Here is a 17455-nt window from a genome sequence, read left to right on the forward strand (position 1 = left end):
TGTTAATTGTTTGAGGAGAGAGGAAGCGGTGAGGATCGAACCTACATCAGAATGTATAACGTAATTATTTTCCGTCACTATAGTAGAGCGCTCCATATGGAAAAATGCAAGTTTAGGATTCGATTAGCAAAAAGTGCTAGAAAGATTGTGGAAGTGTTGAATGCGTTTTTTAACAAATTAAAAACATGGGGCATGCTTCCACAAATAAAATAAAAAATAAAAAAAAAGAGAATAAATTCCTTGCTTGGAAAATAACTGAATTTTGGAAACCCACCTCTCTCTAATGAAAAAGGTTGAGGGTTCAACTGCATGGGGCATTCACCGTCGTTGATTCTAAAGTGTGTACTTCAAACCAGCCATGCTACACGACAATTTCCATTGAAGTTTTTTTTCCGAAAAAAAAGTCTTAGCATGGCAGTTCCCACCGAAGTTTTTCTCCGAAAAAGAAGCCTTGAGGAGGTAAAAGCTCCAAACCCACGAGATTCATGGTTGTGTTGATGAATCTTAGAGGCTTAACAAAAAGAAAAGGGCAAAAACAACACTATCTATACCACTGAAAACTCAAGCAAGTGATGAGTCAAAAGATATCAAAAAACGACAGCAATCTGCACACAACAAAAGAAACCATATTTCTGCTACCATGAACCAACATTCAACCCTACAAACCAATCCTCCTATGCTACAACATTATAAATGACGATCCCGAAACACAACAACACAAAGGTTTTTGAGAAGAAGAAAAAAATGTTGACATTAATCGTGAAGACAACTGAAACAGACATGAAAATCACAAACCGGTTGATTTTTCCTCTCTTCTCTTCCTCCTCCACCCTCTAACAAAGCCCTGGCCAATCTTTTATTCAATCTTCTTCACCTCAACGACATCTACCTAAGTTACATGCTTAAGCTTGCTTTTATTTTACATGCACTCTCTCACACTAGACTGATCACTAGCTACCTGCTGCCTTTCCTCTCGTGCACTGGAGGGCTTTTAATGGAGCTAGAATCAACCCTAGGAGGACCGGAGTGCCTCCTTGGTCCAGCTGGGGATGCAGAGAATGACAGCCGCTTCTTTGCAGAGGTCACTGATCCCTTCTCTGATGGTGTCCCGTTCTTCTCTGACTGGTTTGAGCTTGGGGTTGCCAACCTCGACCTGGCCTTTGTTGATTTTGTGGGTGTCATGTAACTTGGAACTGAAGGCGAGCTTGCAAGGCTCTCATCATCTCTGACAGAGGATCCTGCGATGCTATGCCTCCTATTGAAGCGCTCTGACTGGATGCTGAGTGTGCTCCTGGAGTCCTCATCTCCACCCCAGCCATATCCTCTTGGGGTTCTCCCGGTTACTGATGCTGATGATGGTGCCCTGGAGAAAGAAGTTGTAGGGGATTGGCGACTGGCAGGCCTGCTTGATCTTAGGGCAGTAGGGGTCCTAGGAGAAGGCTTATCACGAAGAGCATAAGCTTTGGTGATTTCCCCCACTGGCATGGAGGCACGGCTTGCTGCACTCCTCATGGAGGCCCGGTCATTGAAGTCTGCTGTACTTCGGCTCTCCCACGGCCTTGCAGCCACCCATCTCTCTAACCAACTCCAACCCCAGTGGGGATTGCTGGGATCCATAAAGGTCGGGTGTGCAGATTTCGAAGAGTTCATCTTCTGTCAAAGAGATTTATTGGGTCAGTTTCAGGTAGATGGTTAATTCAATATATTAAAAAGAATAAGGAGATTCATCACAGCAGAATCTAAAATCAGAATTCAAAAATCGCCAACGATAGGCTTCCTGTAATCCTGTAAAAATAATCAAAACGGAAAAGTACACCACCTGGTGAGAGAATGAATAAGCCAACGCCCTTTCTCGTCTCATAGCAGCCTCTTGTTTCAGTTGTAGCCTTGCCTCGACCTGTTCCTTCGATTGAATGCTATCATCCCAATCTTCTCCCATCTATCACGACGAGTTTAGCATATCACAAAATTGAAGACGCCTGAAATAAATATAAAACTAGAGGCCGAAACAAATTGATGAACTCAAAGAACAGAAGATGGAAGCAAAACCTGAACGGGCATGATTGTACAGGAGAGCTCATGGACAACTCATATAAACATAAAATATTGGGGGAACTTACAGAATCTTTTTTTATTTTCTCAAGCTCTTTCTCTTGTTTCTGTTGGAGCTGTCTCTGGAAAGCCTGATTCTCCTCGGACATTCTAATCCTCCTTGCACGAATCTCAGACTGCACACGAGCAAGAGTCTGCATGCATCTTAACGTTGTAGTTGCTTGCCGTTTAACAGATTGGCCTTGTAGCAATGATTTCAACCTCACCAACCCCCTCAAAGCTCGTAACGCCCTTCGTGCCTGAAAATCACATACAACAAACCCTCATTTAACACATACAGCTCATGGCCGGAGAATAAATGCATTGGAGTTATTATAATAGATCGTTATTTACTGCTTTACTAAATTCAACGTCCCCTTATAAGATGGCAGCTGACCTTGATCAATGCAGGCATTAATTCAAAAAAATCAGATCTTTCTCACAAGAGGTAAGTCAGTTAACTCGAGGCCTATTCTATAGAATGCCAAATCCCTCGTCATGTTCAAGTTGAACAACCAAGCGAAAGTTCAACTGCTTCGATACAACTAGGCACACCATCCTCTAGTACTTTTACATATTATCACAAATCAAACATCTTATTTCCAAAAGTACATAAACCAAATAGGACTAGAGAGCAATATAGCCAAATAAAACATACCATGTGCCCTCGGAATGCAGTCTGAATCTTGATAGCTGCAACCTCCTGCATCGACTTTCCAGGGTAACGGGGCATGGGCACAGCTGTAAGGCGAACAACCTCTGCGGCAGCCTGAGCAGCAGCCACAGCTGCCTCTGCAGCTGCAGCGGTAGCAAGTGCCACAGAGTAAACATGTTTGTTCTGTGCATTCTCAGCCTCAGCTAATTTGACATCTTCTTTGGGAGGCGGAGTTGGGGGAGGAGGAGGGGCGGGGGTAGGGGCGGAGGCAGGGATAATAAATGCGGTTTTTTCCCAGGAAGATACCGCATCCTCATTCTTGTGCTTCCCAAACCATCTCTTCTTTGACTTGTGAGTCTTCTGGCATGAAAGTACAAACGTTTCATTTAGAAACTCGTATTAATTTTCGATACAACCACGATGTAAGATCAAAGTAAACCAATTAAACAAACCTGGTCTTTCTTTTCCTTTGGATCAGGGGTGAGGGCTTTCTTCAATGCAGAAAACCAACTCCCTTTCCTCCCCATTTTCTAGCAAAGCATGCTGCCAAAAACAACAAATTTATGAAATTTTAGACGCACACAATACAATGAACACGAAAAGGTCGAAAAGTTATGAAATTTCTCAAATGCTTAAATTCAAATAACCCAGAAATTCAAAGGAACAGTGGACAAGGAAAGTTGGAACTTGAAAGTCAACGTTCAACCCTCAAGATTCTGACTTTTTGGTGGGAAATCTGTGTCTTAATATGCAGAGATCTAATTAAACACGCACTCAACACAATTGATAACTTCCTAAACCTAATTACAAAGGGTAAACAACGGACAATAATAAACAAAAAAGCTGCCAACCCAACAAAGAAAGGTGCAAACTTTCGGTTATCCATTAATGCAAACAATAAATGGTCCAAAACCCAGATTGCAAAACTGCAAGATTTTCAAAAAATTCCACAGAACCCAGATAAAAAATCCTACTAGCAGCAACTTAGAGAGAGAGAGTGACAAAATGACAGAGCCCACAAGTTAATTTTAGGACAAATGCATGAGAAAAACACAGGCAAAAACCAAAAAAAAAAGGACACACTTCCAGTACCTCTGCTCGAAAATTCCCAGATCTCTGTGAATTTCGGGAACTACCTCTCCCCTGAAAAAAGAAAAAAAACAGAAAGTACCCAAAGGAGTTTATGATTTGGGAGTGTGAGAGAGAGGGTGGAGGGGAGAGAGGGGGGACCCGATAATTTGGTGAGGAAAGCTTCAACGTTCGAAAAAACAGAACATGTTGCAGAGGAGCGGAGGGAATGGAGGAGGGGTTAATTTGGAGGGGCCTACAGATATTGGGGTTTCTATTTTAGTAAGAAACAAAAAGCAACATTGACGACAGACAACAACCTCGCTGTCTTTGTCCCTTCTTCCCTTGTTTTACTCTTTCAAACTGCACCCCTTAGCAGTTAATTTTTGAGGATTTTTTCTGGATACAACCATCGTTCTTATCTGCTGCAACATGAACCACAGCGACTTCCTCTGCTTCCTCCAAACACGGCATGCCTCACAGATTTAACTTAATTGTGAGTATATGTTAATTTCGTAGATAAAAGATGAAGGGTTGCTCTTTTTACAAGCAAACGATACGATTCGACCCAAAAAAGGATACAAATTAATCACAATTTTTGAGCTGATATTCAAGTTAGTGGGAGGTAATGATAGCAATTTGGTATAAGATTTGTATAACTTGCATGTCAAGTTTAAAATTTTCTTCGATTATGGAAAATATGAAAGCTCATTTGGAAGTGTTTTTAAAATGATTGAAAGTATTTTTGATAAATGTGTTTTTAGATTCTAAAAGCACTTGAAGTGATTCTTGCAATAAGCATTAATTATAGGTGTTTCTTCCGAAAATCACTTTAAGTGATTTACCCATGTTTACTTGTATTTTAACTAATGATAGGTTTCAAAAACACTCTCATCAAAAACGCTTATACTGATTTTAAAAATACTTCCAAATGAGCTCAAAAGCTAATTTGGTTGGATGCAGTGATTTCATATTTAGGAATCTGGTTGACATTAGAACGTAAAATTGTTTATTTAAAAGATTCAAATCCATGTATGCTAAGATTTGGACAATAAACAAATTAAGAAAGCAAATGGATTCAAATTATTCTTTGCATATAGTCATTTTAAATCCAATTCAAATTACTACTTCTACTTATTCCAAATACATTAAACTTAATATTTTCAAGTTTATTCCTCTTGCCAAATCCAAATCATTTCTTCCAAATTCTTGTGTTCTGATGATCATTTCTATATTTAGACGTTGTTGCGGAGCTACAGAATAGTCATTGTCATCAATTTACTTCCTCTATTAACAATTTTTGCCTCTACCGCTATGTAAAGGTAATGAGAAAATAGACTAACACCAACTTTTGTATCGTCCAAACTCTAAACGACAGAATCTCACGGCTATACAGTCTTTGTCTTTAACCATAAATCTCGACTCTCAACTAATTCAATATACTCAGCTCTTTTATTGTCCAAACTCTGAAAATTGACTTGTCTAAATAATTACGAGATCGGTTTAATGATTAAGTAATCTAAGTAATTAACATTAATGACTTCTTTTTATAACAAAGGAAGGTCACTTTCTCAAACTTACATATGTATGATAGTTTATACATAAAACAAGAAACAAAGAAATAAAAACAAAACTTAACCTTGTGCAGTTTTTAGCTGCATATATAGTGCTCCGAAAAACCCTAATAGTTGTGCCCTACAATATCCGTTTTAGGTTAAAGTTTTTGTACAAAGAGTTGGTCCCATTAGCCAATAAAATATGCAAATGCCAACAACTAATTAGTCTAATTATTATAAAAAATGTCCCTGCAACTTGTGACTTGGTGAGGTCAGGCCACCACTGCACAGAATTTTAAGAGATGAGTGCATCATTTGGTGGCAATAATGATGGTGTCACATGCCAATTGCCTCATTTGCACGTGAACCTTATTAAATTATTTACAGCCTTGTAAGTTGTAGCTCGGTAAAGATAGAACAACTTGTATGATACGAGTATACTGTTGTAATAAGAGAATCCTCAATAAGGGGCTCTATATGAGACTAGAAAAGTGGTGAATATAGCCTATTTTAGAGTTTCGATGAATCTTTGAGGCTTTATAAAAGAATATCTCCCAATGAGAGGCTATATCTTTCGGGTTCTATATGTAGATATTTATATTTATTTATGTAACAATTTGATTAAGTGATGATTTTTTTTTTGTGTTAGTTTTTCTTAAGTTGATTTTTGGACGTATTATTTAAAAAAATTTATGAACCCTTCGACCTAAAAAATTCAAATTGTGATAAAGTTATATTTCATCACTTATGAATCGTTCGTTGTATTAGATTTCCTTATCTCAATCTCATCCATTGAAATAAATAAACCCTCACTTCGTCTTCCGAAATAATTTGATTTTCACGTATAACATAACAATTTACCCAGCACCAATTGGTAAATTCGTATCATACAATTTTGAAAAAAAATTATTTGAAAATTTCACGCATCAATACCCATGAACATTAAATCAATTTGAAACTTTACTTCTTATGAAATTTAAAACAATCATTAATTAGCCAAATTGCAAGAAAAATAAGTAAGAAAAAATAATTAAAAAATAATAAAAGAAGAGTATACGTGTATTCGCAAGTGAAAGGCGAGTGATAGAATTTTGCTCACATGGGTTGCTACTTTTTTGTGGGTCCTACTATTTTTTGGGGGTTAGATGTAGCCCAATTTTATGATACCCAAGAAGTAAAGTTGTTAGCCCCAGTGGTGGATCTAGCCCTATTTTTCGGCTTATTGGGGATAAAATTTCTTGCTAAGGCTAGAAATGTAGTAGCCTCATGGAGGATAAAGCCCTCATTGGGAATGCTCTAACGTTTTGTGTCAATATAATAAAGATGTGTGTAAGTTTTTGTTTACATGTATTTGATTCAGTGACGCTAAATGGCACGTTACAGTATTTCATAACACTGAATGATGCGTGACGGCATACTTATACCATGCAAATTCTTTTCCAGCATAGGAAAAAGGAATGCCAGCCTGTAGAAATTGTATATAATGCCTTCACATATTCTTCTCCTTGTGGGTCACATGATCAGTATCCAACTTGTATATAAAAAGGGTAGTGTTATTTACACATATATTTTAACTTTACACACATTTTTTTTAATTTTCGGCCGTTGGATCAAAATAATTGATGAATATTAATGGGCAAAAAATACGAAAAGTATGTGAGAGGTAAAAATAAGTGTGTAAACAGAATTATCCTATAAAAATTGATTCTTGATCCATTCTAGGTTTCGAGTTTTTGTTTTTGTGTGATTAAGAGCGTTTATTTATGTATTGAGATTTTGTATTTAAGCAACTAAAAGCATTTAGACATGCATGAATATTTTGTGTTTTGTTCCAGCCGCATCAAGATTTTGTAGTTAGTTTCGCTCCGTCTCTCTTAATATCAATTTGTATTAAAAAGTTGGGAATAAATGTTGAAAAACATGTTTGAGTAATGAGTTTAATCTTTATCTTTGTCAATTATGGAAGTCTGAATTTGGAGTGCACGTTGAGTGATCTTCACTCCGTTCGAGTGCTAGACATGAAGTCATGCTAATCACTTATGACTTTGTGATAGTTTAATTTAATTGATTGATTTAGTTGGAGCTTTCAAGTGGATAACTATGTTGGAGCTTTCAAGTAGATAACTATGTTAGAGCTTTCAAGTAGATAACTAACTGCCACATTTGTCAAATATCCTAGTCAAATTCTTGATCAACTCACAAGTTTTTTAATTTCTTAGTGCAATGACGTGGTGTACAAATTGTATAAAGGTCAAAAAATTGAGCTTGTGTTCAATTATATAGTATCAAATTCTAACGATGACTGGTAAATTATTGAATTGGTGAATTTGATTCTTATAATATACAATAGTCAAACTCAAGACGTTTGATTCTTAACTTAAGTAGCATTTTCTACGCATATACAAGAAGTTAAATATTTGAAACAAAAAAACATCTATTGTTCACTCATATGTTGGAAAGTGGTTAATTCCATAATCCAATTCAGCTCCTTGTCATTGTAAAATTTCTTATTTTTTTAATTCTTTTTGGGTAAACTGGAAATAGCATTTCAAGGCAAAAGTCAACGAAGTACACCAACAGATCAAATATACACAAAAATTCAATTACATGATAAGCATAAAGCGAAATATATGGACTCTAAGCAAAATAAGACAAGACCCAAAACATCATTTGAAGCCCAAAAACAGAAAATACAAGAAAACAAAAAACCTAACCACCTGCTACCACCGACGCCGTCGGAACAGTACCTCCCAACCACCGCTAGCCAACATCCCCAAACGGCTGCCAGAAATCAACTCCCCATAAGTGAAGAAAAGGGAGATGCCTTGATGGAGAAAATTTTCATTGTGATAGGAACACGGGTGGTACACTATTTGTTTTTATGTACGTGGTAGGAAATTTTATTTTTTAAGTTATGGACTTTTTAACACACATATCTCATAATTTGTATATTGACACGTGATGTACCACTTTATATGCCGGTTACACTGAAAAATATCTCGTCTTGATGGGGTTGGTTAATTAATTATATTAATTAATTGAGAAGATCAGACTTCACTCCACAATTTTCATCATTACTTTTGGAGTGCTTTGTGGAGTCCATTTATGAGGGAGGTATTTTAGACAGCTCGAAATTCTTTTACTAACCACTACATGCCCTTACAATTATGATGACACTATATGCCATGTAGTTGATTTAATTCCTGAAATTTTTAGATATTCGATTAATTTACACAGAACTCATATTATTTTTTACGATAAAGTACAAAAAATTACTTCAATTATTGGTGTCATCACATTTTTTTAAATTGACAATATCATACCTCATCTTTAGAATTTGGTTCAATGTTATACCTTCTGTTACTTGACCGTTTACTGTTTAGTTAAATGTTGATGTGGCTTGATTCGGGATCCACTTTCTATTAAAAAATTCATAAAAATTATTAAAAACTAAAAGAAAAATTAAAAACAAAATCCCTCGTTAGTCCCTTCCCCCCTCTCTCTCTCTCTCCCCATCTTCATCTTATTCCCTTCTTAATCTTCAACCCAACAAAAAAATTAAAAAAAAATTTTGAAACCCCACCTCTATCTCCCCCCCCCCGGGGAACCCATAAAGAAGAATAAGGAGGAAAAAGAAGAGGATGAAGAAGAAGAAGGAAAAAAAAAAACCCAAGGTCCCCCCTCTCAAGAGGGGGGGGGTGGGTGTGGGGGAAGACAAATTGGATTTTTTTTTTTTTGGGGGGGGGGGGGGGGTGGTTGCAAGTGGGGGGAAAAAGATGAAGATGAAGATGGGGAGAAGAGCGAGGAGGGGGGGGAGGGGGAGGGACGAACTGAGGGTTGTTTTCTTTTTATTTTATTTTATTTTTTTAACTTTTTATTATTATTTTAATATTTAAAAACTATTAAATAATTTTTTTTTAGTTTTTAATAATATTTTAATGATTTTTTAATAGAAAGTGGGCCCCGAATCAAGCCGCGTCAGCATTTAACTGAAAAGTAAATGATCAAGTAACGAAAGGTATAATATTGGACCAAATTCTAAAGATGAGGTATGACATTGTCAATTTTAAAATATGAGGTATGAAAGTGTCGTGACACCAATAGTTGAGGTAGTTTTTTGTACTTTACCCTATTTTTTATTTCACATGTGTTACTACAGGAAAAATCAAGAATAAAAAAAATTAACACTCGAGTTTTTTAAACAAAGGAAAACTAAAATTAGAGTATTTCTAAGGTTTATTTTTAGCTATGCTCCCTAAAATTAGATTTCGATCCCACTTTGTCTCCTAAAACTCAAAAGTCAATGCTCTACTCTTTGAAACTCAAAATTCGCTTCACATTTCCATGTTTCCACTATTTATGTCCAAAAACTGTCAAATATGCTGATGTGGATTAAAAATGCATTTCAGAATAGGGAATTATTATTGACACTAAAAAATTTCTCGTTTTTAACTCCAGACTTTCTTTATTTAGAAATAAAGATACAGTGAGAAGTATAAAATAAGATTTTTGAAGTGCCGATAACAGTTTAGAATAAATGAAATAATATGTCAAGCCACCCAAAGGGCAACAATCTTAAGCTAGGCCCATATTTTCTTGTGCGAGTTTAAAGCAGGCCTGAGTCCAAAGTGTAAACCTTTTTAACGGGCCGGTCTCAGACTTTCAGCCCAACGCAGCTCTGCCGTTTGCGATTGAGGGGGGAAGCCGAAATCAGGTTAAACGAAGGGAAGCTCGTACCCTGTGACTGTTTGAGGCTTGAGGCGCTTAAGCAAATAATACAAAGCAGCTTCCTTCGTCCATTGCAGAAGAGAAGTGAGCAGCCATGGGCAAGCTGGGGAAGAAGGCGAGGAAGTTCTCGAAGAAGAATCTTCAGTCCGTTCTCAGAAAAAACCGCAAGTTGAATTCCAAGTTCAACAAAAGGAGAACTTCCAAGAGTATGCTCTCTCTCTCTCTCTCTCTGCAAACCCATGTGGGCTTTCGGATTGAAAGTTTGAAACTTCGGTTGAGTAGAAAATAAATAAGCATTAGAACTTGCATCTTTTGGTGTGGTCTTACATGGGTTGTTGTTACATTTTGTTTAGAATTTCTGTATTTTTACGTGGGATATGGTGTGTGTAAATGTGAAAGCTTTGGTTTTTGAATGCATGGAGTTTTGGCTTTGTTGAATTTTGTGGGTTTTAGTTATATTTTGTGTTTTCGCTTTATTTGGAGATTGTTTCATGCTTCTCTGATTTCTGTTGGGGAAAAATGTTAATTCAATTGTTGCAGAAGGTGGGAAAGAAGATAGTGGTAAAGAACAGAAAAGGGACGCAGTGGAGTTGTCTAACGCAAGGTACAAAGAAGGACATTTTTTCGCATTTCGTGATCTTGAACATATAATTTTCGAATGACATTTATATAGTACTTGTATCTTTTACTCTTTTTTTAGTTTTAAATTTCCGCCATTTAGTAGTTTCCGTTGATGGAGGATAGAGCTTTGGAGACCAAGTTTTCCAGAAGAATAATATATGTCAGATATTGGTTTATGTTTTGATGAAGGCTTCAATCTAACATTCTAACCTAAGTGTCAGAGAAGTTTTCTTCCCTTAAGATAGCATTTCCTGAAGAAGAAGAAAAACTAAGGAAATGTCTCCCATGAAACGTTTTACATGTCAAATAAGCTTCAGGATATTTTGCATCCGGAAAACTTTCGTGTTGAACTGTTTTCCATTGACACAAATGGAGCCAATGCGTTTTTAAGTTTCACAATGTACTTTCATTTTGTAGTTTACTTTAACTGCATTATAGTGTCATACCATCATTACGGACACACTAATTTCAAAAAATTGTTTTCAGAAATACTGAAGGAATCTACATAGAAGACACTCCTCTTGATGCGATATTCAGCGAAGATGAGAATGATGTGTTTGGAGATGATTCAGACAGTGATGGGTATCTTTCTGAGGTATTGAAATTACATTTTTTTTCCAGGAACTCTTCTTAACTTCAGTCACTTTGCTGGGAATTTTTGGATTGAATTTTTATTTTCTTTCAATGTTTGATTAGGACTCAAGTGATCTGCATCTAGCTCATAGTGAAACTGAGAATTCTCAAGAAGGTGAGGTCATAATTCCATCTGTTTATTTTGTATCATTCCGATATTAATTTTGCTTCTCTTCTCCTCTCCCCTTTACATTTTTATGACCTTTATATGCAGGAAATTTTGGCAGTAGTGGTAGTGATTTATCTGTGCAGAACAGGGAAATTCAACTTGAACTTGTGAAGAAAATGAAAAAATTAGACAAATTGAAGGAAAAGGTAATGGTCATGGTTATTACTTGAAAGTACATGTTCTTAAGAAGATTGTTTCTTTTACCAGTTACCACCCCTTTCTGCTCATCCTACCTACTATCTTCCTCCACCTCCCATCCAGTTGTTTCTTTTTCTTTTTAATGATCATGTTTGCTTGGAAAATTTTCAGGACCCAGATTTTTCTAACTTTCTTGAAAACTATAATAAGCGGTCTGAACAGTTCAGAAACAAAAAGGCAAGTAATATCTATTGTGGCATTTAGCTTCAGTTTTTGAGTTTTGTTTGGAGCAGTACATTTGTCTGCAGTTTTATATTGCAAACCTAATTTCCGTCTGTAATCTGGGTCGGCTGTTTGATGTCCCTTCTTTCTTCCGATTATGCATGTGCATGTTACAGTATGCTGATGAGGATGAGATGAGCGAGGATGATATGCAGCTAGAGAATGTTGATGGTGTTAACACTCACGGAAGCAAGTTGTTGACCAGCTCTGCCATTGATTCATTGTGTCAACTAGTCAAAGAGCATCAAAGTGTGCCTGCACTTACTAGTCTATTAAATGGGTACCGTGCTGCATGCCACTATGGAGCTGAAACAACCAGTGTCTTTAATGCTGATTCTTGTTGTGGAATTCAGAACAGTGAAGCCTTTTGCAAGATATTGATGGTCATGCTTAATGAGGCTGATAATGTATTTAGGGGGCTACTGGGGATATCAACCTCCAATCCCAAGAAAGAGAAGAGTTTGGACTTGAGCAAGAATTCAAAATGGAATACTCTTAAGCCACTGATAAAATCGTATTTGAGGAGTACCCTTTTACTACTGAATGAGGTTAATGATTCTGAGATATTGGCCTTCTCCTTAGCACGGATCAGAGCTTCTATGATAATTTTTGTTGCTTTCCCTTCGTTGCTCCGCAGACTTATCAAGGTATATCTAAATGAATGAAAAAAATAGTTCAAACTTAATACACACACACACACACACACACACATATAAAGCACCAAATCATTCTGTATAGAGATGCTTTATACATCGTCGTGCTTGTTATATAGGTCATGCAACTCATGCTTAACACTTTGAATTGAAACTGCAGCTTGCTGTTCATCTGTGGGCAACAGGGAAAGGGACTATATCGTCTCTATCCTTTCTCATCATACGCGATGTGGCATCTGTGTTTCGCTCTGATTGTTTTGACACCTGCTTTATTAACACATATAAATCATTTATTGGTCATTGCCAATTTATGGAGCCTGTTATATTTCAACACGTACAGTTTCTAAGGAACTCCTTTGTTGAGCTATGCTCTGTGGATCTGCAGAAAGCATCTAGTAAAGCAATCGTGTCCATCAAGCAACTTTCTAAAATACTGAAGCAGGGTCTGTTGACAAAGAAGAAGGTGTTGCCACTAACTCAATCCTATTGGTGCTTGTTTAATTAAATTCTGAAACTTGAGCTTTTTCCTCTTTCAAGTTATATGTTTATGTGCGTGTGGGAGTGTAGTTTATAAGAAGTTATGGTATTTCGGATTCACCAATGATATTTACTGAAGTTCTGCCTGATTTTCTATGGCCAGGAAGCTGTCAAGAAGATATGCGGTTGGCAATACACTAGTTGCATTGATCTATGGGTTACGTTTATATCAGCCAACATACCTGATCATGATCTTCAGCCCTTGCTCTTTATGATAATTCAGATTATAAACGGAGTGGCTGTCTTGTTTTCTGGACCTAGATATTTGCCTTTAAGAGTCAAATGCATTCAATGGTTAAATCAGCTCGCGTCTTCCTCAGGAATTTTTATTCCTATTGCCTCTTTAGTGGTGGATATTTTGGAATATAAAATTGGCAAGGATGTTGGTAAACCTGGAAAAGACACCAATATTATGTGTTCTGTAAAGGTTGGGAATTCGTAACTTTACCGATAGAAAAGTGTGTTTGGAATTGGGTTATGCGATCTGCTCTGATTTGATTTATTATTGTTATTCCATATTTTTTGTGCAGTTTCCAAAGAATTGGTTAAAATCGAGGAACTTTCAAGAACAGTGTGTTGTATCTGTTATCGAACTGCTTTCAGCACATTTTGCTCAGTGGAGCTATCATATTTCTTTTCCTGATCTGGCGACTATTCCCCTTGTCCGCTTGAGGAAGTTCCACGAGATAACTACTATAGAGAGTTTCAAGCGTATAGTGAAGCGCTTTATTGATCAGGTAGTCTCATAGAAGATTTAGTCTTTTACTTGCATATCTCCTTGAAAATGAATTTATTTTCCGGATTCAGGGACACTCAGAGACATTGATCTCTTTTATCCTCTTGAGTAGAAATTTGCTTGATGGTTGTACCTCAATAAACACGGGAAACCTGTGGAGTCCCACATTTCGGGCGGGCTGTCTTTAAATGCAGGCTGTACTTATATTATTTTACGTCTGTGGCATCTATCGTAAAAAATCATATGGCAAAGAATGTCTAAGACAGTGACACATTAATGGTTCCTTTGTTGGCTTTTGCAAACTCCCCAACATTGTTAATAAACTGCTTCCTTGGCCTCCATGGCTGGCAATCAAGTTAATGCGTTTAGGAATATTGGTCATGTGATAAAAAGGTTCTGTTGCTTGCACTGCAGGTGGAGCAAAACATTGAATTTGTGCGGAAGAAGAGAGACGAGGTGCCTTTTTCACCAAAAGATCAACAATCTGTAGAATCATTTCTCCAGGTCTGCAGCCATTACGACTGTTATTTTTTGGACTTCAATGAATATTACTTGTTTTTTTATATGTTAAATGGTCAACATGCAGCTAGAAAAGCACAGTGGCAATACTCCGTTTGCACAATATTATAAAAGCATCATCGACAAGGCTGCTTCTAGAAATTTGGCTCTATTTGAAAAGGTGCAGCATACATAACCTTATTTTTTGTGTTCTTATACCTTTTAACGATTGACTGGGTATGGCACCTTGAATGTTAACTATGGAGGTAGTTTAGCCATTGCACAATGACATTTCCGGTGTACAGGTAGTTGGAATCAACCCTTTTTTCAGCAATCTCATTAAATTTCTACTCTTGTGATGGTACTTGATCCAGTTCTCTGAAGTAGAGAAAATCAACAAGAAAACACAAAAGAAAACAAAGCGGCCTCAAAATGACAAGGTAACTCAAGGTGCCAATGGTAAACATTCGGAGAAAAGAAAAGCCAATGCGTCTATTAACGGTGGCAGACAAGGAAAGATGAGGAGAAAAGAAAAGTCTGAATCGTAAATCGTTTCTGAAAAGACCAATTTCTGAACCTTCATCAGACTCGCCGAGCCCGTTTTGATCCTTTTGGCAGAACAGACATCTTAGGTCAGTGTTCTCTATATAAACAAAGACATCTAGTCTGTTGCTTGTAATATTGTAAGGAAAGTTTTGTTTAACATACATGCAGAGGTGAACTCCCATTACTGATGACAAAGCATTTCTTATATTTTTTTTTTCCTATTGATTTGAAAACGGTGTTTTTCTTCTGAATGTTGGAAGATGTCTTAAGTTCGTATCCCCCTTCCCCGTTGACTTAGAAAAATAATCAAGAAAAGAGCATTATATAGGGAATCTTAGAGGCATGATCATGGTTGACTTTCTTTTTTTCGTTTTCTTGCTGGCCAAGTTTACTGGTTGACTCTAGTCTGCTATATTTTTAGGGTTCATATTTTCTTATTAATATTTGTGTTGCCTTGTAGCCTATCGTTCTAGAAGAGGCAAAGTACAAAGGGTAAGAGGGCCGGCATTCGGCGCCCATTTGCCTTTGGCAAAGGCCAAGTTAGTAATGCAAGCTACTTAACGTTAATTAATATTGATACCCGTTGACATGAATACCACTACTAATCTGGGGTGTTTCCGTAATTATGATGAAATTATTATAATAAATCATGTATTTACGTGTATTTAGGCGCACATAACGCGTTATCTGCCATTATATTTTAATGTTTTTATTAAGGGGCGTCAAGTCTGTTTTATATTATTAACTTGGAGCCAGATCCTTCAATCAAGTTTATCAACATACATTGTTATCTCCTTTTTCTGTGTATGGGGGCATAAGATTGATCGAGATTTTGATTTCTGGTACTAACGAGTGGTTGGTTTAGTGGTAAGACTTTCGAATATCCTCATAGCCGCTCGTTGGGGTTCAACCTCTTGTTTTTAGCGTGGTTTGGAGTGAAACCCACACTTTTTGCTATGCGGTTTTGAAGCCAAAACCCAAATGAAACCAAACTGTTGGGTTCGGTTCAGTGTGATTTCAAACGGTTTCAGTTTGGTTTTTAAAAAGAAAATATACATTTTAAAATGACACCTATCTACGCATAAATTGTCTCATTTTCTGGTTTCCACACAATACATTAATTAATGAAGCATGTCAACTATCAGGGCATTGAGTGACAATATTTTGATAATTTATTTTCATCTAAAATTGAAACAATATCTGCAGCAAACCGAACTGTTACAAAATGTCATAATCCATATTTGAAATGAAACTAATCCCTCATTAAAAACCAATACAAGTCCTCATAGAGCAGCCTTTTAGCTAGCTAGGTGCCAATTGCCACGCAACAATTGAAGGCTTAGGAAGAAGAAATGAGTGAACGGTTTGCAAGTTTACATACATACTCTGTGCAGTAGATAACATCAATGATCCAATGCCAAGGCAGATGTATATTAATCGCCCAACAAATAGACTTGCACCCTCAAATCTATGACAAAGCTATGCATTATTTCCCTTGCAATTTACGTTTGCATAGTATCCCATATCTGATGTAGGACAATGATATTCTGTCGAAGACTAAAGAAAGAAAGTGATGAATGATGATATTCTAGTGTGGTTGAATGATGATTTTTAGTGTGGTTTGTATAGACTCTAACAAACAACCAACTAAAATGTTTATTAATATTTACGGTGCGGTTCGGTTTTCAAAAGCCAAAACCGAAACCAAGTCGTTTCTTACACTGCGGTTCGGTTTCAAAATCGCAAAACCAAAACGTTTGGTGCGGTCCGATTTAGTTCGTGTTTCGGTTTCGGTTCCAAGTGCCCACCCCTACTAAAAAATGACTTGATTTGTCAAAAAACTCATCTGCAACAGATGGTTGAGTTATAATTATATAGAGCCTACCAAATTATTACTTGGCCAAAGGGCCAAATGTAGGCCTCCTCTTAGCCCATTTTCTGGGACCCAGCTCCTCAGTTGCAATAATTGATTCAAATTTAATGGCTAGATTTGAAAGCATTCAATGATAGTTTAATTAAATTAACTAATAAATTTAAAATATAAATTAAAACTAATCAATTATTTTCGGGTTATATTTAGCCCATTCGGTTAGAATTGATGTATGAATATGGTCTGATACTGTTTATTTAAAAATAATTTTTTGTAAGGATATAGTTATGAGCGGGGCTATATTTAGCTCTTTTCGATTAGAGATTGCATAAGTTACGACGAGGTCCTCTGTAGAATTGTCCAAATCACAAGTACTTCAGCCCTATATTTTTCTGCTTGAGAAGATGAACGAAGCCATGATATTGCACCAAATTATTTATGACCCTTGGATCAAGTATTTCAACCAGATTATGTACTCAATCACCAATTTTTGTCAATACCATATTCTGAACAATGAAGAGGAATGAGGATCTTCTCTAGATCCTCTTTGTGAGAATCCTAGAGATTCTTCAATCACATCCGTTTATCATACATCGTACGTTTAGAAATCATTATAAATTTTTTTATTTAAAATTAAATATAAACAGTATCTGACAAAAAAACTGGCCACATGA

At 36.7% G+C, this 17455-nt stretch overlaps 2 protein-coding genes across 3 annotated transcripts; one reads left to right on the forward strand and one right to left on the reverse strand.

The window, feature by feature from the left end:
• Window positions 1-606: 606 nt before the first annotated feature.
• On the reverse strand, window positions 607-4263 carry LOC103926662 (protein IQ-DOMAIN 3). Of its 2 annotated transcripts, none has more exons than XM_048565495.1 (6): window positions 3839-4263; window positions 3199-3289; window positions 2750-3103; window positions 2121-2351; window positions 1820-1939; window positions 607-1653 (listed from the first exon to the last, which is right to left on the reverse strand). In XM_048565495.1, exons 2-6 carry the CDS (start codon window positions 3271-3273, stop codon window positions 955-957), a joined length of 1479 nt encoding a protein of 492 aa, XP_048421452.1. In that variant the 5' UTR covers window positions 3274-3289; window positions 3839-4263; the 3' UTR covers window positions 607-954. The 2 variants fall into 2 exon arrangements, with proteins under 2 accessions (XP_048421452.1, XP_048421451.1); XM_048565494.1 differs by having other exon boundaries at window positions 2750-3106.
• Window positions 4264-10038: 5775 nt separating this feature from the next.
• LOC103926641 (nucleolar complex-associated protein 2-like) lies at window positions 10039-15162 on the forward strand. The gene is made up of 13 exons (XM_009335456.3): window positions 10039-10304; window positions 10639-10702; window positions 11206-11314; window positions 11416-11467; window positions 11567-11667; window positions 11831-11896; window positions 12058-12588; window positions 12755-13057; window positions 13235-13558; window positions 13662-13868; window positions 14282-14371; window positions 14454-14546; window positions 14740-15162. The coding sequence occupies exons 1-13, from the start codon at window positions 10193-10195 to the stop codon at window positions 14911-14913; spliced, it is 2226 nt and encodes a 741-aa protein (XP_009333731.2). The 5' UTR covers window positions 10039-10192; the 3' UTR covers window positions 14914-15162.
• Window positions 15163-17455: the final 2293 nt, after the last annotated feature.

Source organism: the organism of the source record quoted next, unplaced genomic scaffold (assembly GCF_019419815.1).
Source record: "Pyrus x bretschneideri cultivar Hongxiangsu unplaced genomic scaffold, Pyrus_bretschneideri_v1 Contig4, whole genome shotgun sequence".
NCBI classification, from domain to species: domain Eukaryota; kingdom Viridiplantae; phylum Streptophyta; class Magnoliopsida; order Rosales; family Rosaceae; genus Pyrus; species Pyrus x bretschneideri.